General features: G+C 38.2%; 1 protein-coding gene across 1 annotated transcript in view; it reads left to right on the top strand.

Moving 5' to 3' along the window:
• Positions 1 to 25,300, top strand: part of LOC146466225 (dynein axonemal intermediate chain 4-like) — a 44,515-nt gene that overhangs the window by 11,418 nt on the left and 7,797 nt on the right. The window contains exons 2-22 of the mRNA XM_085127600.1: positions 5,124 to 5,313; positions 8,027 to 8,091; positions 8,240 to 8,288; positions 8,887 to 9,070; positions 10,057 to 10,118; positions 11,652 to 11,771; positions 12,487 to 12,594; positions 12,993 to 13,062; positions 13,639 to 13,776; positions 14,518 to 14,648; positions 15,175 to 15,277; positions 15,434 to 15,591; positions 15,734 to 15,820; positions 16,384 to 16,461; positions 17,527 to 17,600; positions 19,047 to 19,201; positions 20,006 to 20,132; positions 22,831 to 22,918; positions 23,219 to 23,347; positions 24,117 to 24,214; positions 24,610 to 24,685. Coding sequence (XP_084983726.1) covers positions 5,124 to 5,313; positions 8,027 to 8,091; positions 8,240 to 8,288; positions 8,887 to 9,070; positions 10,057 to 10,118; positions 11,652 to 11,771; positions 12,487 to 12,594; positions 12,993 to 13,062; positions 13,639 to 13,776; positions 14,518 to 14,648; positions 15,175 to 15,277; positions 15,434 to 15,591; positions 15,734 to 15,820; positions 16,384 to 16,461; positions 17,527 to 17,600; positions 19,047 to 19,201; positions 20,006 to 20,132; positions 22,831 to 22,918; positions 23,219 to 23,347; positions 24,117 to 24,214; positions 24,610 to 24,685 — 2,290 coding nt within the window. The remainder of the gene's footprint in view (positions 1 to 5,123; positions 5,314 to 8,026; positions 8,092 to 8,239; positions 8,289 to 8,886; positions 9,071 to 10,056; positions 10,119 to 11,651; positions 11,772 to 12,486; positions 12,595 to 12,992; positions 13,063 to 13,638; positions 13,777 to 14,517; positions 14,649 to 15,174; positions 15,278 to 15,433; positions 15,592 to 15,733; positions 15,821 to 16,383; positions 16,462 to 17,526; positions 17,601 to 19,046; positions 19,202 to 20,005; positions 20,133 to 22,830; positions 22,919 to 23,218; positions 23,348 to 24,116; positions 24,215 to 24,609; positions 24,686 to 25,300) is intronic.

The raw sequence follows: 25,300 nt of genomic DNA, 5'->3' as shown, positions 1-25,300 counted from the left end.
AAACGTAGTGTAAACTGTGCAGCGTGTTTATCGTCTGTCTGACTGAATCAGACACAAAACTTACAGTTACGCTTATTAAACGAAGTGTAAACTATGCAGCGTGTTTATCGTCTGTTCGACTGAATCAAATACCAAACTTACAGTTACGCTTATTAAACGAAGTGTGAACTATGCAGCGTGTTTATCGTCTGTTCAACTGAATCAGATACCAAACTTACAGTTACGCTTATTAAATGTAGTGTAAACTATGCAGCGTGTTTATCATCTCTTCGACTGAATGAGATATCAAACTTACAGTTAAGCTTATTAAACGTACGGTAAACTATGCAGCGTGTTTATCGTCTGTTCGACTGAATCATATACGAAACTTACAGTTACGCGTATTAAACTTTAAGCTTCGTATCTCATTCAGTTGAAGAGACGACGAACACGCTGCACAGTTTACACTGTGTTTAATAAGCGTAATTGTAAGCTTCGTATCTGATTCAGCCAAACAAGCGTTGAAAACGCTGCACAGTTTACACTACGTTTAATAAGCGTAACTGTAAGATTGGTATCTGATTCGGCCGAACAGAAGATAAACACGCTGGGCAGTTCACACTACGAATAAGAAGCGTAACTGTAAGTTTCGTATCTCATTCAGTCGAATAGACGATAAACACACTTCACAGTTTACACTACGTTTAATAAGCGTAACTGTAAGTTTGGTATCTCATTCAGTCGAACAGACGATAAACACGCTCCACAGTTTACACTACGTTTAATAAGCGTAACTGTAAGTTTCGTATCTGATTCAGTTGAACAGACGATAAACGTGCTGCATAGTTTACACTACGTTTACTAAGCGTAACTGTAAGTTTCGTATCTCATTCAGTCGAACAGACGATAAACGCGCTGCACAGTTTACACTACGTTTAATAAGCGTAACTGTAAGTTTCGTATCTGATTCAGTCGAACAGACGATAAACGCGCTGCACAGCTTACACTACGTTTAATAAGCGTAACTGTAAGTTTCGTATCTGATTCAGTCGAACAGATGATAAACACGCTTCACAGTTTACACTACGTTTAATAAGCGTAACTGTAAGTTTGGTATCTCATTCAGTTGAACAGACGATAAACACGCTGCACAGTTTGCAGTACGCTGCACAGTTTACACTACGTTTAAAAAGCGTAACGGTAAGTTTGGTATCTGATTCAGTCGAACCGACGATTAACACGCTGCACAGTTTACACTACGTTTAATCATGTGATGGTCCCTGGCTGATTCCTCAGTTTGATGGGAAATTCTGATAATGGGGGGTTCACACGAAGCCGCAAAAGAAATAAGAGATACTATGGTGAACATACTCGACACCATTGCATAGGCCGTGTAGATGGGTCATTTGTCGGCTATTAAACTGGAACCGAGCTGGGAAGGCAAGCAAGTCCGGCCAGCAAACTGTTTGCGGCGCCCTTCCCGTACTGAAACACCAAAACCAACGGAGAAAAAGACCACGCGAAGCGCACCGAAACCTTTTGAAACTAACACCCAAGGCAGGTAGGAAGCCTTGAAATTCAGGTTAAAAGTGGTATATATCTGAAACCCAAACCAGCAGAAATCGCAATACAAGCCACGACTGCAAATTTTATCGCGAAACCACACCGCGCTATTTTGACTGTCAAAACTTCAGTGGTGTTCTCTGTGAATGATGTGATTGGTTTATACATTGGCGTGAATTGGCGCGCAAATGTTGTTCGAAACTTTTTGACTGACACATTTTGACAGCAAGCTCTGTAATTGGTCACAGTGGACGCGCAGATGTCACGCCGAATCGAAGACAGTGCAGTGGATCGTGTAGTGGTGAGTAACAGTGGTGGAGATTTGAGAAAACTTATCGCAGCGCATTCTTGTGTTATTCCTGTGGCGTGCTATAAAAAAAAACTATGGTAAGAATGCTTTCCGAAGATTGTTTTGAACGAAGAAGAAACAGTTGATATTACCGATCTGCTCTTGACATTTTCAGTGCATGGGGTAGCTGGAACACAACGAGAAAAAACCTCCAGTGCCGTTCTCGCGGAGTGGAAGGACTGCACGTGTTTACTACATTTTTTGAGTGATCTCACCGAAGCCAGCGAGGGAAATCTTTTCGTTGTTTAGCATCAGGATACAAAAATCTAACATCGACATGGATTTAAAACAGTCTATCCGCGGATCTGTTTCCAACAATCGTCAAGCGACGGCGAAAAGTGTCCGGCTTCATCTCAATACAGTAATACACTGACGGTAGCCGAACACTTTCAAAAAATCAGGGCTTTAAATGTCAAGGACTGCAAAGCAAGCTGAAACCGTATAGTTTTGAGAGTTTTAATTTTTTTCTGTGGACACAACCTGCTGATAACAGAGAAATTTGGGCATCAAACTGTAGAGGTGAGCTCTTTTCCAATTTTGTAAAGACTAATGTATACTAAGGAGTAAAAGCTGTTTGAGTTTTTTCAATCACTCAGTTTCTTTTGCTGAGCCGTTAGAAATTTTGTTTAGGTCGCATTTACTCTAATTCGTTTTCTGCTCAGCATATCGATCAAACGAAATCGATTGCGCGTCTGTTCAAATCTACATGTCGTCATTGGTTTCAATCCAAGACTATTTGTTTTATACTGTGTCTGAATGATATTTCTGAAAACACATGTTGAAGTTGATGCAGCTTTTTTAGATCACATTCAAAGTTGTGGTTTGTCCGGTTAATTTAGAGCGAAATAAACACGTGGTGACGGTGTACGTTTTCAGTTCTACGCGCCCTATAAAAATGAAAAACAGAAAGTAACACTCTTAAGCTTTGCCAAAAAATTACAAGCAGCATGAATGAATTTCTCGTGAATTTGTATTCAGGCTGAAAATGTCTTGATTAACCATTCCATAAAGTTACATTTTCCTTCAAATATAAAAACCGAGGTCCTTCAGCTGCGCTATTTCAGGCTTTAATATTCCATCTCAGTGTATTAATTGCTCAGTCTCGTATCTGATCCTGGCGACGGATTTCTAAGAAAAGAAGATTGACAATCTTGTGGGGTTAAATTATATATTTTCAGTTTTAAAGAACCCAGTCCTTATTTTCACCGCTGACAAAAATGAGACTTGTAAAAGATCTGATAAAACTTACGGACGTTTTTATGCCCATAAACATTTTTTCTCTTCGCCTACCGTGTTAGTTTCCTCCCGTTTATGGAAAACTTTGTTTGCATAAAGGAAAAGAACACTTTTTGGTAAAAAAAATTCTCTGTTAAGGAACGACTGGAAAAAAACCTTTAGATATCGTTTACCATTTCACTCTATGAAACAATCGAATTATCTATTTTTGAAACTGCATGCGAATGTGCTGCGAGCCGAGAGCCGCACTCTTTTATAGTTTGGAACTCATGGCTGCACATGTTGGATTTCCATTTGCCGGCCACGAACTTGAAATTTACAAGCTGCATTCAACTAGTGTAAAGGGTTTCCCTTGTGTTTGTTCATTTCCGATGAATGAAAATATCCCCCTTTCTTTGGAGTGGCGTTTTTGCGCTTCGAACTCGCTTTGTATCAGTATAAACAGTTTGGCACTAACTTAGCTCGCGGGTTTAACGCCGCCGCTTTAATTCGCTCCAACTTTGTTGTTTTGCAGAAGTAAAATTGTCGTTTGAAAAGAGAATTTGTTATGGTATTAAATTTGTACGTTAGTCAGAACTGACTATCTATATTTGTTATCAAGAGAATTGATAGAATGTAATCCTTTAAGGTTAATAAACTGGGAATACCAGTTTCTGTCAGTTTAAAAATTAACGTGCAGTGCGGTCTGTTTTCGTCTTCGGCGGTAGATATTTCTCTTCGGCTACGCGCGTGAATGAAAAATCAAATTCTTTAATACAATTCTGGCGTCTATTATTACAGCCCTACAGGCTTTAAAATATTAAATCAAAGCAGACTCGTTTCTGTCAGAAGCAAGGCAGTTTTCCTTTGGAATTTCTTGCTTATAAAATTAGCTTTCAAGTCTCCCGCATAATCATTTACATAAGCTTAGCTGTTGGCGTTTTTTGATTCTTCTATGAAAAACCATTTCAGCGAAAACCCATTCATTACAAAGGAAACCACTTTTTCCAAGTCGTATGCATTTCTCATTTCCGTACTTTCAAAGATATTGCAGATACTCAGCGGGGACATTTTGCAGACCTGTTCATGATTTCGAATTGAATCGCTTCTTGCGGAGTTGTTTATTTCACTGTACGAAATGGCTGATCCCTTTTCAGATTTGTCGCATTACAAGACGTAGAAAAATAATCACATAAAATTGTAAAATACCCGATTCTTGATTTACTTTTGCGGGACAGCGAATGCCAATGTCTTTTTTGCGAATGCGGAAAGGAGCGACGGTTTATAAGCAAACGAATTCCGAACTCGGTGACATGGCTGGCTTCTTCGCATCGATCGTTGCGATTATAAAGCTCTTGAAAAAAATAACCCGTTCTCGGCAAACTGTTCGCTTTTGAAAGGCTTAATGAAATGCTGTAGGTAAAATTACTTCAAAAGGGTTCTTTTTTTAAAGAAAAGTTCAGCAGCTTCGATGTCCTGGCCCTCAACATTTTTCTCCGTAATGGCGGCCGAAGATCAGAAATATTCCTCTCGATAAATGTTGGAACAGGTACGAATAATAAGCTGAAAGGTTCACTTCATACGGATAATAATCGTAAAATGCGCGTATAATAACCGTAAAGTGGCAACGTTCAAGCATAATAACCGTAGAACACCCCTTGATACGCTTATTATGCTGGTGTGACACGAATAATACGGTTAATAAGCGTAAAACAGTGTCATGTAAGTTTAATACTCTGTGCTCCAGAAGTATTTTGACACTCCAGAAACAAATTGACAGCTGTTAATTGTTATTTTTGAAATGCTTAATGCGGTTAATGTAAATAAAATTCATAGCCTTATACCACCAATAAACTAGAGAAATTTCTACGGGAGCTCTGAAATCTCGCTGCCGGTGTTCAAAACTGACATGTAAATTTCAAGACTCTTTTCAAAATTTAAAAATACCAGTCATGTGTGATGTAAATTGACTGTAATCTAGCCATGATTTACAGTGAAATTTTACCCTTTTTTTTAGAAAACCTGGAGTGGGAGCTGCCAGTATAAACATGAATGCAAGTCGTAAAAGCAGTCACAGCCTTGGGAGTAGAAGCATAAGAACTATCGGCGGAGGATCCAGAAATAATCTCTTCAATTCATCAAGTAGGAAGAGTGTGGCAATTGACTCCAGTAGAGCAGATAAAACACAGACTAAACCCCCAGTCCAGGTGGGTTATAAACACGTCATATTATTATTGAAAAAAAATTTGGTTACTTGTTTGTTTGTTTATTTATAATCTTATTGGATGTTAATTAATATGCACAGTCAACTCTCGCCTTGCGGATACCTCGCTGTTACAGACGCCCCAATAATACGGACAGCAGCTAAATCCCAACAAAAAAAAATTACAGACATTTGACTGAAATAAATTCCCGCTATTACGGACTCTCGCTATTAAGGACACTGACTGCATGATCCTGAGGGTGTCCGTAATAAAGGGAGTTGACTGTACTTAGACTAACCGCTCATGTATCAATTTTTCATTTAGTATACACAAATTAATTACCGGTATGTAAGATTTGTGTATATCATTATATTGCTAGTCAGAAATCCCATTCAAGCAACCATTGTATTATTTGTTAATTTGGATACCGATCCAAATTAACTATTAATTGAAGGGCTGGGAGCATAACCGACCTATGTCGAATTTCAGCCCGTTTTTCGATGTAGCTCGGATTTGTCCAAACTTTTGCATGTGTACTGCAATTCGATTGAAAACCATTGTCCAGTATTTTTTCACGCCGCTTTGTGTTTCGTATTAATGCCATTGAGAAATTTTACCATCTTGTAAAGATATATCGGTAACATCATAGACACTGGATGACCAAAAGGACAATGCACTGAGGATTAAATACTTGTATTCAATATACACTCGTTGTCTTTGAAACACGGCACACGAAAGCGGTGTTTTTCGCGGGAGCAACGAAAAGAATGCTAGCTGTCACGCTTTTATTTGATTCTGTTACAAACTACTACGTACGTGACAGGAATGTCCCAAATGTAAACAGTTACATTCTCCAAGAGAAAATGTGTCCATTTCCTGGCGTAAAATCCAGCTTTGTCCCATTTGTCGACATATCACTCTTGATAACGCAAAATACTAGCATTCTACACGATTAACAGGAAGACATGTAGCCATTTCAACGATTAACAACGATTAACAACGATTAACGGCAGTTCTATTAAAAAGGTAAAGACTATCTATTCTTTTTACCACTAGTCGGTGTTAACCGTTGAAAATCTATGTTAATCGTACTTTTATTGAATCATTGCCTTGAAATTGTCAAGTTAATCGTTACATACCGAATTTCAAGCCTGGCAAACCACAACTAAGGCTTGCAAAACACCTTGTATATGGCAGGATTTGTCTCTGATGCTTCCGCGGGATTTGATAATCGAATTGAAAAATTCGCCACGGCACAGTCATCACTACCAAGGAGGGATTCTTTGGACAACATTTCCACCAGTTCCTGTGAACTGCATTCGTCAATTTCGTAACTTTTCAAAAGATCCATAGACGTCGTGCGTTTACAAACTTCACCAAACAAAAGCGAAAGCAACTAGCCAGTACGATACGCAAGCTGTTTATCCCGACTGCCTTGATCTATTTTGGGCTTGTTACAACCCGCAAAAGCAAACCATGATATCATCTCAAACGTTACTTATAGCAACAACAACTGGTGCGACAAAACACGGCTCATGGACAGTGGAAACTTTTAGCCTACCGATAATTTGGAAAACGAGTCTGACGTGGACAAAACCTATAAAAAATTTGCCTTCCAAGCACGTTCCCTTGTAGACAAGCAAACTACCAAATCCCCCCCCCCCCCCCTCCCCGACTCAATGTTGTCTTTTGGGTCACGAACAGTTTCCTGGCAAGCATCGCTTCCCACATCAACATTTCATAAGGGGGAGGGGGAGAGGGAGAAGTAACTGTGGTAGAATTATGAAGGGAGAAACAGTAAGTGAGTGGTTTTTTGGCTGTCTGTGTTCGGTTGTCATTGCATAGGGGGAGGGGGTGGGAGGGAGAAGTAAGGAAGTGGTTTTTGTTCTGTTCGTGTTTGGTTTTCTCAAGGAGTTTTGTCCACGATTGTAAAACCGCGAAATGTTTTCCAAACCAGGGAGAGCTAAAATTCGGACAAATCCGTGCGAAACCGAAAGCCGCGCTAAAATTCTACATAAGTCGGTTATGCTCTCAGACCTTCAATTTGGATACCGAAGATATTTTGAAATAATATGTTCCTGACAAAATCACCATTATTTTTTACCCTTAAATAATTCGCAATATAATTAATAGGTAATAGGACTAAATGCTGTCCAATTTGGAAATAATTGGATTCAAAACATTCTGAGGACTGCCAAATTGGACTCGGCCTACAGCCTCATCCAATTTGGCAGTCCTCGGAATTTTTCTCATCCAATTATTTCCAAATTGGACAGCATTTAGTCCTATTACATATACTAATGTTTGCTGTACTGAGAAAGAGTGAAGAGCTAGGAAAAGAACTGAGAAATATTACCACTAATATATTGCAATGGATGGGTTTCAAGTGTTTGATTATATTGATGGGATCTTCAGGTGTGTGTTCTTTGGACAGTGGGTAATTGGAAGATCAAAGGGTTGTGGTCGGTGGCTTAGTAGAGAGAGGGGCTTATTAAAAAATCTGTCCTCTTAATGGGGAGCTTGTTTAATAGTAGCAGTGGCCGTGGCAGTAACACTGTGGCTGTACGGCCGTGGCCATGGCGGGGCCGTGGTAGTAGTAGTAAGGAGTAGTAGTAGTAGTAGTAGTAGTAGTAGTAGTAGTAGTAGTAGTAGTTAAAGGCATACATTAATTTTATGTATTTGTAATTGATTTCCTTATCACACTTAATCCTTTCAGGTTTTTGATGACATGGGGCAAGACGTTACTCCTAAAAGTCTCCTTCAGATTGATCCCACTGTCAAGTAAGTTTTCTGCTTCTGTCTGTAAGTACTACCAGTGCTATAACTAATTTAAAGTGAGAGTGTTTTTATTCACAAAAGAAAAAAAACCTCATAGAATGCAGTTTTTCCTGACACCTTGTCTTTTTTTCCTGTTTTTATGTGTTTACAGGAGAAACCAAAGTAATACATTCTTTACTGGAGGAGAGTCCATTGCTACGGTATTCAAGCTGTTCAAAGTTTACAGTAAATTAATCTTGTAGTAAAAACTAAAAAAAGACGGTATCAACTTACAGTTAATTCAACTCTGGGTTTCAAAGAGATCTGTACTTTCTCAGCAGGACTACAGTCTGCATGCAGCAACATTTGCTGTAAATGCTTTCACCCATAATACAGAAGTACATGGCCAAGAGCCGTTATTTTATCAATCAAATGAAATTGGTACTATTACAGTCATAACTCTTACTACTGGCAAGTCCCCTATGATCACTTACTGGTTACAGGTTCATAGCCTATATGGACTGTTTGATTTCAAAGTGACAGTAAAACAGACATTGAAAAGTCATGATGTAATTTAATTCATTTTGTTTCAGAAGTGTATTTCCTGTAAAACCAAGTAACTGATTAAAAAGTTAAAACAATACAAAGAAACAAGCGACAACAAAGATTAAAAAACAAAAAACACAGTTCAAGTGCTTTTGCTGGAGTGTTTAGTATTACTAGGTCCCACCTAACGGTTTTCTTTAAATTAGCATAAAACGAATTTGAGATCTTGTGTGTTAAACTTTGATAACTTTGATTTGCTATTCTTTTTATCAGCCATCTGTAGCATCTGAGATGACAGGACAGTCGTTTTATGCCGCCAGTAGTGCCAGCATGTATGGGGGTTTTTCTCGGTCTGTGTTTGGTTCTGTGTCTGGTCGGTCTTCTCCTGAGTCTGTCAGTGAGGATCTTGCTGAGCCAAGCTCTGGGTACCATGACAAATTTGCAACATCACTAGGAGGTATTTTCTATATTTTTTTATGTGCTTTGAATAAATTTAAATCTGTTCTGATTCCAAGTATGATTTTTTTGATGAATTAAGTTGAGGTAGTTTGGTACATGTTGAAGATGAGATTATCTGAAAACTGTTTCAAACATATTACTATTTCTGTAAATTATATTATTAATGAAAAATATTTAATTTGTTAATATTTACAATTTTTTGCTGCAAATAATTGTTTTATTAAAAACAACCACGAAACGAAAAATTGCTAGAACTGCATGTAGCTGATTTTAGTGATATTTTCTTTTCCCCCTTCAGCATACTCTGACCATTTTTGTGGGGCATGGTATAATACCTCATATGCCATGGCCGGTAAACCAATCAAAACTCTGGAACTGCATTATCCAATGAGTCAGTTTTTAATAAACTTGGTGATATACAGTCTTAGGTCTTTTGATGCAATAACTGTGTAAAGGGGACACTTATTTACAGTCAATTCACGTCACGCGTGACCAGTATTTCCGAGAATGCAATGAACGTTCAAATTTCTCTTTGTAATGTCTGACATGTGAATGGAATGTATTGAACATTTCTCTGGAAATCTTTCCAAAAAAGACACATTAACAGAAAAAAAAGATTAAAAAATTCATAGCTTTATACTGTCAATAAACTGGAGAAATTTGTACGGGAACTCTGAAATCTTGTTGGTGATGTTCAAAACTGACATGTAAATTTCAAAACTCCGTTCAAATTAAAAAAAAACGGTCACGCGTAACGTGAATTGACTGTAACAAAGACATTCTTTTCAACCAAATTCCAGTTGATAGAGAAGGCTGTTTATTTGGAAGAGGTGCTCTTTGAATATAGACCTGCTACATACATGTACTGAACAGTAGTATGACCCCAAGTACAAATCTTGCAAACATTTAACCTGTTATGAATTAATTAATTATCAATGAAATTTGACAGTTAAGACACTTCCTAATTCTGACTTTCTATCTCAGATATTCAGACACGTCCTACTTTTGTCCGTGAGGAGCTGACAGAGGCAGATCTTGATAAAATGGTACTATCAATACTTAATATTAAATTTATGCTGTTGATATTTGATGTTCTAAGGACAAAGAAAAATACAGTACAGTACTTTGGTTTAGAGTACAGTTCAGGGCAAAAAATTTCCACTCGTCCGCCCGTCCGAGACGAGTACTCTCGTATCTCAGACGAGTGGATTTCCAAAAGCACTTGTCCTACAGGACGAGTAGAGTTTGCCTAAAAAAAGATGTTCTTTTCTACTGAGGTCTGAGTTCCCAACCTTTTTGGACATTGTAAACTAGCCTGAGTTTCGCGAAGTTAGGTTTCTTTTCACGGCAACTTTCCCTACTTTCCCGTTTTCGCTTCTGTTTTCCAAGAATATCTGGTTCTGTTGTTTCGATGAAGACTGGGATCCACATACCATATATGGAAATGACGACCTTGTTTGAGACAAGGTGAACGATGCGATCACCGTTGTGGCAAGTTTTGTGATTATTAAAGAAGTAATAAAACCTGTGAAAAAAATTATATGAAGAAAGTCGAATTCGAAAATTCCAACCAACATGGAAAAAATAATTTTCCTGGGTTAAAATTGACCCGGAGAAGAATGAAATGCTCTGCAATGTGTGCTGCAGGTATGATCCAACAGTAGCCGTTAAAGCGAGCTGGCTCTATGTCGGCATCAATGGATCGTCCGCCACTGATTTTCGCCATGATTCTCTTGTGAGTCACGAGAAGAGCCACTCTCATTACTTTTGTTTTCAACGAGCTACAAGCGAAGAAAAACCAGAGCAGGCGCCGCTACAGCGAATAAGCCGTAAAATCGACGAGGAGTCAAAGGAGTCATCTTAGATCACAGTTTTAATGCCTCATAGATGTCCTGCATTTTCTCAAGTCGTGTATAAAGAACGTGAGTGATCCCTGATGTGTCTGTATGAAATGGTGTTGTATTGAAAAGTGCAAAGAACAACATAAATTGAAATAACTGTTAAAATAAATACTCGAGATTTGGTACAAAACAAATTATACAATTTCTTCGTTTTTTTTATGACATTTTGTTATTCACTTTAATAATTATTTCGGACTAGTAAATTTAACTTTCAGACAACCAGAATCTGAACGTTCATCGTCCAATGGACAAGTGGAATAAAAAAAAAGTTTTTTGCCCTGCAGTTAGTCTTATGATAAAAAACACTGGCAGACTGTCCATCAATCTCTGCCTTTATTTTCAGGTGTTTGTATGTTGTATTACTGCTGGTTAAATATCAACTTCATTTAATTCAGTGTAATTTAATCCCTGATTGGGAGGGGAACATTTTGTTCTTACTATCTTTTTGACAAATAATTTTGTAGGAATTGCATACAGTAGAACACCAATTTTTCGAACCTCCTAGGGAAACTGAATCTGAGGTAAAAATTGACTGAAGCAAATCCAAGGGAAATAATTTTTGGTTCGGAGGAATCAAGAGTTTAAAAAAAATCAAGGGTTCGAATAATCAAGATAATTTCCACAGTGACTGTATATAATGTTAGCTACATGACTTGATGTTGTTTATACTGTCGGCAGGTACACCTAACGCTGTCAGAAACAGACACCATTTGGATGCTGGATTTTCCTGGCACTTGTGTTGCTGAAGATAATGAGATTGCTGAGGAAGTAAAAGAAAAGAACCAAAGATATGAAGAAGTATGTAGAGGATCATGTGTGAAAATAGGCACTCTTATGATTCAAAATATTTCATTTGTTTCCAGTCATTGAATTTGTGGAACCATCTGTGGTCTGCAGGAGACCCAAGGAGAGTGGGGACTCCCTTATAAGAGTAACGGAGTGGTGCTTGTTGGAAATTTGTGAAACAAATTCCTAAAAGGCACCAATAAGTGATTATGATAATCTTGTGGTTGTAAGCAAAAACTGACAAACAGCATATGATCTAAGACTGAGGTGACTGCTTAACCCGGGGGAGGGGACGGGGTCTCCAGGTTAAGAGTGATGGGGAGGTGCGAGGGATTTTTTTGTTTGTTTTTGAGTTTAAAATTCAAGACTTCAGGATATTTTGGTGAAGAAAATTTTGGCTAGTATTTTTTTTTTTGGGGGGGGGGGTAGTTTCACTTTACCAGGAATTTTTTTCCAAGTGTGTTAAAAAAATAGGAAGATTCACCATAAATAATTGAACCTAATAGTACATTAAGCAGACGTTAACTGAGTGTTTTACGGTTTGAAAATTCAGCATCATGGGATTTTTTGGGGGGGGGTTAAATTTTCATTCTGGCTTACACAAGATCTTTTCATTATTAGGGGTTAAAGGGTTACCAGAGTGGTAACAGTGTTTGACTCAAATACTTATTCCTCCTTTAATAATTTGCCATGATTAGCATCTATTTATATAATTTCCACGTTGTAGCTTTTGAAAAATCGTATTGGTAATGACAGCTACGTGGAGAGAGGGATGCAAACGTTCAACAATGGTCAGAAAAGCAAAGAAATACAGTCCAGTAAAGTTGAGTTATATGTAAGTAAATTAATATGTTAAGTGACAGTCTCTAAAATAATCTAAAATAATAGTAAGTGCCAGAGGTTTTGTTTTGCTAAAACAATATGAAATTTTGATAGCTTAATTTGGTTGCTTGCTGAAATGTCACCGTCGGTGATATTGTACCTGCTAAGTTGAGATTAAAAATAAGAGTGAAAAATGCTCCACTAAAATATATTTGAAAAGAAGCAAATTCAAAACAAATGGTGTTAATTTTTTTCCCTCTAAATATTACTAAACTTTGGAATTTTTAACTAATGGCAATCAAATGCGTTTGTTAGGTTATCTATTCATGGAGATAGATAGGATGTCCCCTGAATGTTTTGATGTTTATTGTCCTTGACATTGTTCTCCATCACTGCCATGTTATGTTGTAGGAGGTTGGATGTATGGCCACCACATGGGATATGTACGACACTTACAACTCAGAAGAAACCAACCAAGAGGGTATGATTCCGCTATGCTGTGCAGAAAAAAATCTACTTAGTGATAGATGTGTTTTTTCAGTCACAATGACACGTCAGGCATACTCAGGAACAGAAACTCAGAGTTCTTCCTGGAGTTGAACCTGTGATCTTTGGTTACTAGTTTGGATGCTCTACCACTGAGCTTAATACAGGAGACTGATGGAAGCTGAGACCATCAAACTAGGTTCAGATGACTTTTTCCTGCATACTGGGGATTTGAGTGTCGTTATTAGTAGTTGATCAATAACAGTATATTAATTTTAGATTTTCAAAATATAATAATTTAAAAAAATTCTTAATAATTTTGTTATCTTACAAGTCTGGCAAATTGCATGGGACTCCAACTTACTGTACATGTAAGTTTCATAGTGTCCTAGGTTAACTTTTAATCCTTTTAACCCTCAACCAGCTATTCGTCAGCCAGTCCCTGGTGAATGGGATTTGGAGTCCCATGTAATTATAACCATGTGACCATTTTGACTCCCACGGCTTAAGATTTCTTGCTCATTTTTGTTGTGCCGTTACTTGTGACACAATTATGTTTTTCATTTTTTAGGAGGGGAGAAAGAAGATGGAGATGACCATCTAGAGAGTCTGAGTCGGCCAGTCAGTGGAGAAAGAACAAGCAGTCATGATGATAATGAGAGTGTTGGCTCAGTCAGACCTGGGAGTGCAGCATCTGGCAGTATTACAGGTATGATGGGAGCAGTTACTACAGCTACATGTAGAGGAACCTCTAAATACAACTACCATTGGTCCATAAAAATTAATCACCCGACCTGGATAATTTATAGTCCTGAGATTGACTGTATAAACAAGTAGGGCTTTCCAATTTCACACCTGCAGTAATTATCATCAAATGTGATAACATGCATCAGGCATATTCAAAAGAATAAATATTGATCACAGGTAATGAATTCTTTTTCAATGCTGCTGAAAGTTCAATCTTGATTAATGTCAGTTTTTTTGCAATTTATGTATTACTCAATCAGTGACCCAGGCATATTCCATACATTGACATTCAAATCCTAGCAGTTAATTAATGCAGGATGTTTGTCCCATGAACCTACATTTAATGGCCTTAGCTCCCATGAGTCTCCTGTAGCTCAGTGGTAGAGCACCTGAACTAGTAATCGAATGTTCATTAAGGTTCAACTACCGTTGGGATAACTCAGATTTCCTTTTTCCAATTATATGTCCGTGTCACTGAATCAGTAGTACACCATTCTCATTGGTTTACCATCACATTAATTTTATTCCTGTGTCACATTTTATTTGTTGGCATTTTAAGTGACTTATAGTTTCAAGTTCCTCATGGAAGAGCCTTTTTAACATTTGCAAAAGTTTTATAATAATAATTATTTTTGTTAATGATAAATGATTGTTTGCATGCAGAAGCAAATTTTATCAGTTTAGTCTTCTGCTCCGTTTGTAGGTAGTCGAGCAAGTATGTTCACATTCAAAAGTAGTTCAGTAGAAGAGGATGTCCCTGAGAAGCCTGATGATGGTGCTACTGATAAGGAAATGGAAGATCTGGCTGCAATCATGGCAGAAAGAATACTTCAGGTATAACAGAGAAAAACAAAACAAAAAAAGTAGACATCTTCATTTGCACGGCAAAAATTATTGTGTATATATATTTACAATTCAGGAGTCATTCAACAGTGAAAACTGGGAGAGTAAACTTGTTGCCAGTTCTTCCTTTAATCAATGAACAAAGTAATAAATATTATTGTTCAGGAAATTTGTTTATGAGGGCACCTTTGCAGATTCTGGAGGATATGTGTTGGGGGGCCAAGATACTTTAACCTCTCATACACGACTTTAGATTAGATTAACAGTAAGTTGCTTCAATAAATTAGTTTTTGGAGCTGCTTCGGGTTTGCCCTTAAACAACTGTAAAACAGTAGGCAAATCATTATGTTTGAAAAAGCTAAGAAATGCCAACCTGTTTTACCATGGGAACATAGGCTCTCCTGTCAAAATTTTATCAGCTGTCACATTTGATGCATACTTGTGCACAATTCATGCTGCCATGCAACACTATTAGAAAAAATAAGTGATTTATTGAAGTTTTCTCATTTTTTCTTAGTCTGAAAACATGCAAAAAGATCTTTTTACAATGGAGAGAGCAATTGCACTGAATATTTATCAACCAAGACAGGCCAGATACAGAGGACTAGACATTGTACCAGGTAATCCTTGACAGTCATGTGTTTATTAAGTACAGTGACTGGTGTCTCCAACTCTTCATGTAAACTTTGTCTTGATCACTCTTTCTCTTTTGTTTCTTGCTACAAAATGTCAATTGTTTGTATAATGAAGTGTTGACCCGTAATCTTTTTGGTCAGACATTGATGCAGAAAAATCTGATGGAGAAGAAGCAACGTCTGCAGCCGCAGCAACCTTGGCACAGTTGGGCCCAAACCTGCACAAGTTATGGAGTTATTCCTGTAATCTGACCAAGGGACGCAATGTCAGCTGTATGGCTTGGAACAAGCTTAATCCTGTGAGTATAAACATGTTACCCCAGGCCTCAAAACTTCAAACCAATTAAATAATTATTCTGACTGTGCACATTATCACAAATGTGCAGTTCCAGAAGATATTCACAGGAGTTGACTGTAGTTTGTAATGTTTGTTTACCACAGGATCTCCTTGCTGTTGGCTATGGAGAGTTTGTGTTCTCAGAACAGAAGGGTGGCTTCGCCTGCTGTTGGTCAATAAAAAACCCTGAGGTAATTAAACTATCAAAATGTCTAACTTGAACATTAAAATTATTACAGTTTATTTTACAGTTTTTACATTCAACTGTTTTGTTGTCATGCAAGCCAGACCTTTTATTGCATTAACATGTCTCAAAAAGCCTTGTTTAGGGTGTACATAATTATATGCAAGTTATATGAATTTCGAAACTTGTCTTGTCACACTTTCAGACTGTTAGCAACTCACTTTCAGAATAGGCCACTTCCAAGTTACTTCGAACCACATTTTGAAAGCAAGGATTCATGCATAACTTTTATTATGAAAATTACGGTAGCTTTCATTCATTTGCAAAATAATAAATTTTCACACGAACAGGGCGGCAGTGGGTCAGCTTTGCACTTAGCCTCACTTTCATAATGAGGTTCAAAGTAACTCGGAAATGGCCCATTGTAGCAGAGAATACTGTTATTATGGGAAGGACTTCTTGAACACTGGCAGTGTGTGAGGATCACTGCACACTTCAAATGTTCTTTTCAAACTGTTTCTGCTGCTGATTCTGAATTCTAAGACACCATTTAATCCTTTTTCCTTCCAGTACCCTGAACGTTATTTTCATCTGAACAGTGGAGTAACTGCTGTAGATTTCTCAGCTGCTCATCCCAACCTTTTGGCTGTAAGTATTAAACTACACATTAAAGAGGCAGCGTCACCGATTTTTAGTGTGCCTTTGAAATAACAAAAATGCATACAGTCGAACCTCTTTATTACGGACACCAAGGGGACAGGAATAAATGTCTGTATTATAGTGGTGTCCGTTTTAAAGAAGTAGACTTTATATGGATTTCGGTCTCTCAGGGACCAAGTGAACTGTCCATAATAGAGAGGTATCCGTATTATAGAGGTGTCCGTAAAGAGAGGTTCCACTGTAGTTGTATCAATGGAAATGTTAAAATAATGGTTCAGTATTGTTAACAATTACCCTACCAGTATACTTAAGCTAAACTAGTATTTGTCATCTTTTGCTGCGGATGGCTTCGGTGGAAATGGATTACAACTTGAAAAAATTGGCCAGTTTTTCCAAGTTCTTTTTGTGTAGTTTGGACAAATTGCTAAAACCTGATTTATAAATTGTTTTTCATTGGACAAATCACTTAATGTTTTCCTCCCGGTACTCTACGAATAATTTCATGTCAGAGAAAAGGTGTTATGTAAGCTTTGATTTCCATACAGCAAACTCTCCGTGACTGAGTGCCCCTTTAATTAAGCACCACGGCATGTCTGTAAAGGGAAATTAATTTCCATTGAAACAGAAGTGCATTGTAATCTCATAGCCAAAGACATTGATTAACCTTGGATTCTCTTGCAACAGACACCCATGAGGCAGACACTATCACATTCACTTCTCCTGGCAATAAGCCATTTGTTTGCCTGCAACTGAACTGGGTGGAAAGATGGAGCTGGTTCTGAGAGTTGACTGCACTACCAGATAGATCAAAAGATCCTTTGGGTCATATTATGCTACTGAGCTTCCTTATTGCGTTGTGCACCCAGCTGTAAGCCAGTCTGGGCACCCATCCCTGGTAGAAAGCCGGTGCAGCATGCAATCAACTAGTGCCTGTACTTGCACTTGGGTGAGGGATGGAGAAGGAAACAAACCCTTATAATATTTGATACCCGTGTTTGTTTTCTTTTAAGGGATGACTTAGTGGTCACTTGCTATTTGCTCATTTTTCTGTAGGTCGGCATGTATGATGGTACAATTGCAATCTACAATGTGCGAAACAGAAATGACACGCCTGCCTTAGATAGCTTGTAAGTATACAGCCTGTTATTGTTGTTGACAGCTTGTTTGCCAAACTCATTAATAATTCAGGAAGATAAAACAAAGGAAGGAGAACGAGTTTTGGAAATGTAAAATTTAGTGAAATTTTGCTTTGAATTTCTCCAAGAATTATTAATGGTTTTTCAGTAATATATCAATAACAAGTGCAAGGGTTTCATCAGGGGTTCCAAACACCTAGAAGTGGGTTGAAAAAACAAGATGCAGCTGAGTTTTTTTAACTGACTTCATGGTGTTTGGAAATCGGATGAAACACTCTTCCCAGTGTTTAACACATTACATCAAGGACCGTGCATATCGATTTCATAAGTGTTTTTCATGTCAGGTAGAATTTGAGACCTAGTGAAACTGGCACATTAAGGTTACTGTATACCTTTAGAGGTGTCTCGCGTCCAAGCGATGTAGTGCATCCGGTTTAAACTGTAGATACCTGGACCCTTATATCAAATTAAAGCTTATAGAGCTAGCTATCAAACTTTACCAAGAATTTTGAAATAAAATGAATTGTCGAATTTTTCACGACCTCACAGGTAAGGGTAGCTTGTGTGTCTCAGTGACCCAGGTACAGGGCCTCCAATGCCAAACAGATAGAAGGAAATAGAGTCTAGACAAAATTTAAGCAACGCTTGAATATTGGGATAACTACCTCAACTTCCAAAACTCCTCGTCATCACGGAGGTGTCAGTTAGATGTAATATCAACTCTAGATGCTTTGCTGTTGTGGAGCAATCAACTGCAAGTATGACCAGACATAAAAAGGTCTACAGGAAACTGACACTGCAATGCAATCATCTATAGTTGCTATGACAAAGAGCAAAATTGGGATTTGGAATGTTCAGACCTTGTATGACATGGTTAAGGTGGCATAAGTCATTATATGAGTGATAATAAACTACACATCTTCAAAACAAGGAATTTACCATATTAGCATTTGTTCCACTGTTTGGGGTAAATATGTGAAAAGACAAAAATGCAAGGCAAAAAACAAATTGAGATTATTTCTTGGTGCTGTATATCCACTTATTTTCTGCTGATTTGCTTTATTACGGTTACAGCATTTTTCTTAAGCCAGCACTGTTCTTGGCTGTACGTTATTAACAACTCTAGGCTGCATAGCTCGCAGCGTTTCTTTGGGGTTTGGTGGCCTGCGTTAGGGGGGAAGGAGCCGAGAAAACAAAGAATGGGGACAAGGAAGGGAGGTTTTTTATAGCGTGTGAACAGGCTCCCAAATGGGGTATAGGGTGAAAAGAAAAATTGGCGAGCGGAGGGAGCCTAGTACCCCAATTGAGAGCCTGCTGGCTTGGTTTTTCCCTCCTTCATCCCCATTCTTGTCACGGCTCTGACCCCACCCACCGATGACCAATCCCCAACTAAATCACCAGCTACGCAGGCTAAACAATGCTTGTTTTGTTGTGCAGTGAAAGCCAGGGTAAACACTCCTCACCCGTGTGGCAAGTCCATTGGGTGGACAGAGATCAGGGGTCTGGGGAGGAGAGGGATGAAATCCTTATTTCCATCTCAGCTGATGGCCGGGTTACCAAATGGTCTATCAGAAAAGGCTTTGAGTGTACAGGTGAGCCACGAAGCAGCTGTTATCACAGTTTCCTATGCGGTGCTTCTCAACACTAGTGGTGAGCAGCACTGCTCCTAACGTGTCTTTTCATAAAACATATTTTAGAAGTTTGTTAATCAAGTTTTAGTATTGCAGCCATTAGGGCTGAATTCCACCAAGGAAGAGATACAAACTCACTTCCCTTCAAAAAAACAGTTTGTGATTACTTTTACACTTCAATGGGTAAAGGAATAGCCTGTGTCGGCATCCAATTCTGTAGGCACTTGTTTTACCCTCAAAGAGGAGACCTTTTCTCAGCAAGTGAATGAGGAACCCATGTACAGTTCTAAAAAAAATTGGCATACTTCTGTGAGATCCACTATCCAACACAATTAAGGATCAAATAGAAGAAAGATCCTCGCAGTCACTACGCAACTTAAGCAGTTGCGAAAAGAAAGCCTGAAAAAAAATTTTTTTCAGGCTTTCTTTTCGCAACTGCTTAAGTTGCGTACTAACTGCGAGGATCTTTCTTCTATTTCGCTATCCAGAGGATAAAATGTAGTGTTGGAGTACATTTTACGCGCTGGATAACGATTTATCCACTAGATAAAGTTATCCGCTCTTTAAACAACCGGGGCTTGAATGTTAGACTCTCCTTGTTGTCCATTCACTGCATGAAAGTGGATTGATAATGTAATACTTTTGTTGATAAATGTATACTTCTTTGCACGTAGTTTTAGAAAAAAAAATCTTGTGTTGCTAGAGAGTTTGTGACTTTCTACATTAGAAAAGAGCTTTGATTTTCGCCTTGGTTCTCTTATATAGACTTAATGAAGTTAAAGCGGGTAAATGTGGCCAAACAGTCGAAAGACGGAGGGAAGAAAAGTGATGCCCTGATATCACGATTCGCCGCTGGCTTCTGCTTTGATGTTCACCCAAACGATTCCAACATGTAAGTACATTCCACGACGCCATAACAAAACTTCCATACACATATTGCTGATTTCCTGACTTTTACATTCGCCTTATACGTGAATTGTTAGCCGTAAAATCAATCGATCGCTTAATTTGATGGGTAGGTTCTGAGGAAGATTTAATTTCATAGAGATCTACTATACCTATACATGTGTAAGCAGCAAATACTTTCTGAAATGCTAAAATTTGCTGATCGAAGGCTTTTCATATTCAATAGACTAACGGAGTACGAGAACCTTAAAAAAGACCTGTCCGAAATTTATCATACAAAGGGAAAGGAGGCGATGTTCAGATCAAAAATAAGATGGATTGAGAATGGTGAAAAACCAACGAAATACTTTTTTAACTTGGAAAAACGGAATTATGAGAAAAAGATTATAACCCAGCTTAAAACAACAGACGGAGAAATAATCACGGATTTAAGCATGATAAATGAAGAAATAGAAAACTATTACAAAAACTTCCTGACTGCTAGAATCCCACAAGACGAGAACAATAATTTCGACGACAACTTTGCCCGCTTCTCCTCTGATTTACAAAATCCAAAACTAGCTCAAGACGAAGCAAGCGAACTTGAGCAAGAACTGACAAAAGATGAACTACTGAATGCCTTAAAAGGTTTCCAACCTGACAAAACTCCAGGTGATGACGGTTTCACGAAAGAATTTTATGAAATCTTCTTCGAATTGCTATGGAGGAACCTCCTCGACTCTTTCAACGAAGCCTTTCAAACAGGCAAACTGTCTATATCTCAGAGAAGAGGAATTATTTCGCTAATACCAAAAGATGAAAACAATCTTATGGTTTTAAGCAACTGGCGTCCAATAACATTGCTTAATGTCGACTATAAAATATTGGCTAGAGCTATTGCAAAAAGAATAGAGACAAAGATGCCCAAACTGATTCATTCGGACCAAACAGGGTTCGTAAAAGGACGATACATCGGTCAAAATGTGAGGCTTTTAAATGACCTTATGGAATTTACCGAATTAAACAAAGTCCCAGGAATACTACTCTTTATAGACTTCGAAAAAGCCTTTGATACATTAGAATGGCCTTTTATTCATCACACTTTAAGATTCTTCAATTTTGGCCCGAACATTCAAAAATGGATTTCAGTACTCTATAGCGATGTTGAAAGCGGAGCTATAAACGGCGGATACATGACTAATTATTTTCGAGTATCAAGGGGCGTAAGGCAAGGATGCCCGCTGAGCCCTCTATTATTCGTCCTATGTGTAGAACTTCTTGCACAAAAAATACGACAAAATCCGGAAATAACAGGTATTGAACTACCTAATTCCATTGAAGCTAAGCTAAGCCAGTTCGCTGACGACACTACATTGATATGTAAGGACACGATGTCATTACGTGGAAGTATGTCAGTTTTGGGGAGCTTTGGTGAAATTTCAGGTTTAAAGCTAAACAGCAAAAAGACAAAGGCTATGTGGATAGGCTCTTTGAAAAACAACAAAACCAAACCCTTAGAGATAGATGTTCCAGCGGACCCAATTAAGACCTTAGGAACCTATCTTTCAAACGATAGAGACAAAAATAACAATTTGCCTCTCTACTAACAACAAACTGAGACAATTCTCCTTTAAAATGTTACACCGTATTTTAGTGACCAAAAAAGAGCTCAAACGATTTAAAATAGCAGATAATGAGGAGTGTTTTTTCTGTAATTCAGCTGATTCCTTGGAACATGCATTTCTGGAGTGCCCTGCAGGCCAAAAACTCTTTCAAGAAGCCTTAACATGGTTTAATAATAAGCACAAAGTAAATTTTACTCCATCTAAACAACAGTACCTATTTAAAGACTATGATCCACCCCCGAGTACTAACTCAAAATTAATGCGGAAATTCCAGATCCTTACTGTACAAACTCAGAAATATTACTACTCATGTAAAATGTTAGAAAAACCTCCAAATATTCTAGAATTGAAGTCAGCGCTAATCTTACAATGGAAAGTTGAAAAATGGGAAATTTAAAATTAATTTAAATTAACGAAAACGCACAATTTTTTTTTTTCTTCCTTTTTCTCCCAGTGACAAAATTTCATCCTTTTCTTACTGCTTTCCTGTTTTTTTTTTTTTTTTTTAGTAGCGTGTAACCCGCAGTTTGTAAGTAATCTAGTTACTGTTATGTTTAAGGCTATCTGTATTAAATTGTAAGTAGAGTCCTGTTTTGTTCAGTAGCGTAAGTAACCAGTAAGCATGTATTGTAGGTAGAATACTGTATTGTCTAGTGATATATTTAGCCCGTACTGTAAGTAATGTAAGTAATGTGATTTTGCAAACAATAAAAAAAAAAAAAAAAAAAAAAAAAAATATTCAATAGACTGCGAGCAGTCGAATTTTTTTCCTTGGATCACGCGTAAAAAAAAGTGACGGTAAAATTATGCAAATTAGACACTGAATGAACGAGGAGGAAAAAAGAGACTGCTTGCAGTCTAATGTTACATCAAGCACCTAGAGCAGAGTTAAAAATAAGTCTTAATTCCATTGAACACACATTAAACACATTCCATTTAACACAGAAGTTTCTGAAATTTCCAATCGAAAATTTTGGCTAAATGGAAAGCCCCTCGTCCTTCTGTGATCGATTGATCCAATCGCCAAGAAGCGCTACACTACAACCCAGAATTGAATGCTTTATTTCGCTTGTTTTTCAGGTACCTTGCTGGAACAGAGGAAGGCCACATTCACAAATGTTCTTGCTCCTACAATGAACAGTTTCTTGAAAGCTACCACGGTCACACGGTAAGCCGAAAAACTGGTGAAGCATTTCTTTCACAAATACCACGCGTCGAAATTCAAATCGTACCAGTATGCAAGATGTTTGTCATATAAACCTTTTTTAATGGCCTTAGCTCCCACGAGTCTCCTATAGCTCAGTGGTAGAGCATCCGAACTAGTAATCGGAAGATCTTAGGTTCGACTCCTGATAGGAGCACTCGGATTTCCTTTTTCCGAGTATGCCTGTATCACTGACTGAATAAATGCATGTATCATTTTAGTAGGTTAGTTTACATAATGTTTGCTGTTTGTTTCTCCGTTCAGGGTCCCGTGTATCGCTTGCAATGGTCTCCGTTCTTGTCAGACGCCTTTCTAAGCTGCAGTGCTGACTGGAGTATTCGTCTCTGGCATCAGGACAAGCCGCAGCCAGTCATGACGTTCCTCTCTTCCACCGTATGTAAAAACTGTTTAGTTTTTAGAGCGGTTTTCAATCAAGTGTCCTCGAAAGGAATTGTGTTTTTGCCTTGGTTTTGCTTGACTACGTATGCCCCATTCACACCAAGGCTTAAACACGTTTAAAAGCTGTTTAGTTAAACACAGCTTAAAATTGTTTCCTTCATAAAAGCTGCTTTCAGATTTTTGTTGACTACAAATTTGGCACAAATGAAAGCTTAAGTTAAAGTTTACTTGAATCCTATATAACAGCCAATGGTTCAGCTTTCTGTTACCAATTTTCATTTTGTTCAACCTGGTTTAATTAAACATGTTTTGTTGGTGTGGATGGGGCTGTAGGCTCTGTGATTGGTTTAAAAACTCGCGCCATTTTATCGGTCTACACGTAGGCTAAAACGAAATCAATCGTGGCTCTCGTGTACATAGAGTGGTTTTCAATTGAGTGTCGAAAGTAATTCGTGTTTCTTTTGGTTTTGCTTTGAATACTACGTTCTGTGATTAGTAAGCAAAATTCGCGCCACTTTCTTGACCAATGAGAAACTAATCCAATTCAATCTTGTTCGCACGCTTTTCCCGATACTCAGTTGAAAACTGCCCTGTGAATTGTTGTTCCCTTCAATATCCTAGCAGCCCACTGGTTTCACAGGAATGACTTTTGACCGATCAAGGAGCATTAGAAAGTTAAGCCAAGTGCCTATTCTGTTAGTGTGACAGATATTGTTAGTCAATCAGGTCGCACACAGCTTTAATCGATGTTACTACTTTTCAGAAATCTGTGAATGACGTCTGTTGGTCGCCGTCATCTGCCACGCTCTTTGCTTGTGTTAACGACAAGGCCGTGGAGATCTGGGATCTAAGTCTTAACACGTGAGTAACAAATACCTTAATTTGCTTCCTTTCATAGGAGACATCTGCACGCAGGTTCAAGAGATTTAGAATCTGATCGTGAGCCAAGCGTTGGCAAACGTTTAGGGCGCTGGATTTGACTTTGGTAGTCTCCAGTTCAATTTGTCCCCGCTTCGTAAATATTCACTGACTCGCCAGCCTTGTGCAAGGTTGGATTGCTAATAGGTTGTGGTTTTTATTGTTGTTGTTGTTTTTGTTTTCTTTTTGTTTGTTTTAGAAGATATTTGTTCCTTGTACACGGGCCCACACGCTACTGGCTTTAAATTTAATCGTCCGTAAATTAAGTGGTTTACCGCTGTTATTTTTACAACGGGCCTCACTGTGTTTGTTTGTTTGTTTGTTTGCTTATTTCCCAGACTGGATCCAATCATCTCCCATGTGCCTGTTCAGGAATTAAAGTTATCAGTCGTCCGATTTACCGTCAACTCAGAGGTAATTGTTGCCGGCCCTACAATTACGACAAAACGTTTTCTTTGGTTTGTGTAGTGTGAACGCGATATGATCAACATCCTTCGTGCAGCCACACAGGATAGCTCCCTCTACCAAGTTCGACATAAACCAATCACAAGCGAAACAAAACACGCGCGTTTTTCCCGCTTTTAGCACCGATTGCAGGTTGTTCACCACGCGCGTTTTTCCCGCGCATGGCACCGATTGCAAGTTTACCTATTGTGAATTGGTTTGCGCGCGATTTCCCGCGCTTAGCACCGATTACAGGCTTTCTTGCGCTTAACACTAGTTACATATTTCTGCTTTGAACGGAGATTGATTTATTGTAGTTCCGGCGGTGAAAGAAGAAAACGGAAAAACGAAAGGAAAAAATGTTCTTAGCCAAGTTTTCCATTCTACAAATTTTTTTTAGATGGCCGAATATCCCGAATAAGAATGATTGGAATTACTGGAGCAGAGAAAAATAAAACGATGACCATTCTGAAAGAGGACTGAATGAAAACTTTCTGTTCATTCTTCCCCAAGGAGCGCTACCGAAAGGTATTCTAACGATTCTACACTGAGAATCGGTAACAAACGAAAAAGCAACGAAACGCC

The sequence above is a fragment of the Pavona decussata genome, unplaced genomic scaffold (assembly GCF_977016875.1).
Source record: "Pavona decussata unplaced genomic scaffold, jaPavDecu1.1 SCAFFOLD_149, whole genome shotgun sequence".
Classification (NCBI taxonomy): Eukaryota; Metazoa; Cnidaria; class Anthozoa; order Scleractinia; family Agariciidae; genus Pavona; species Pavona decussata.
This window is presented reverse-complemented; position numbering and strand designations above follow the sequence as displayed.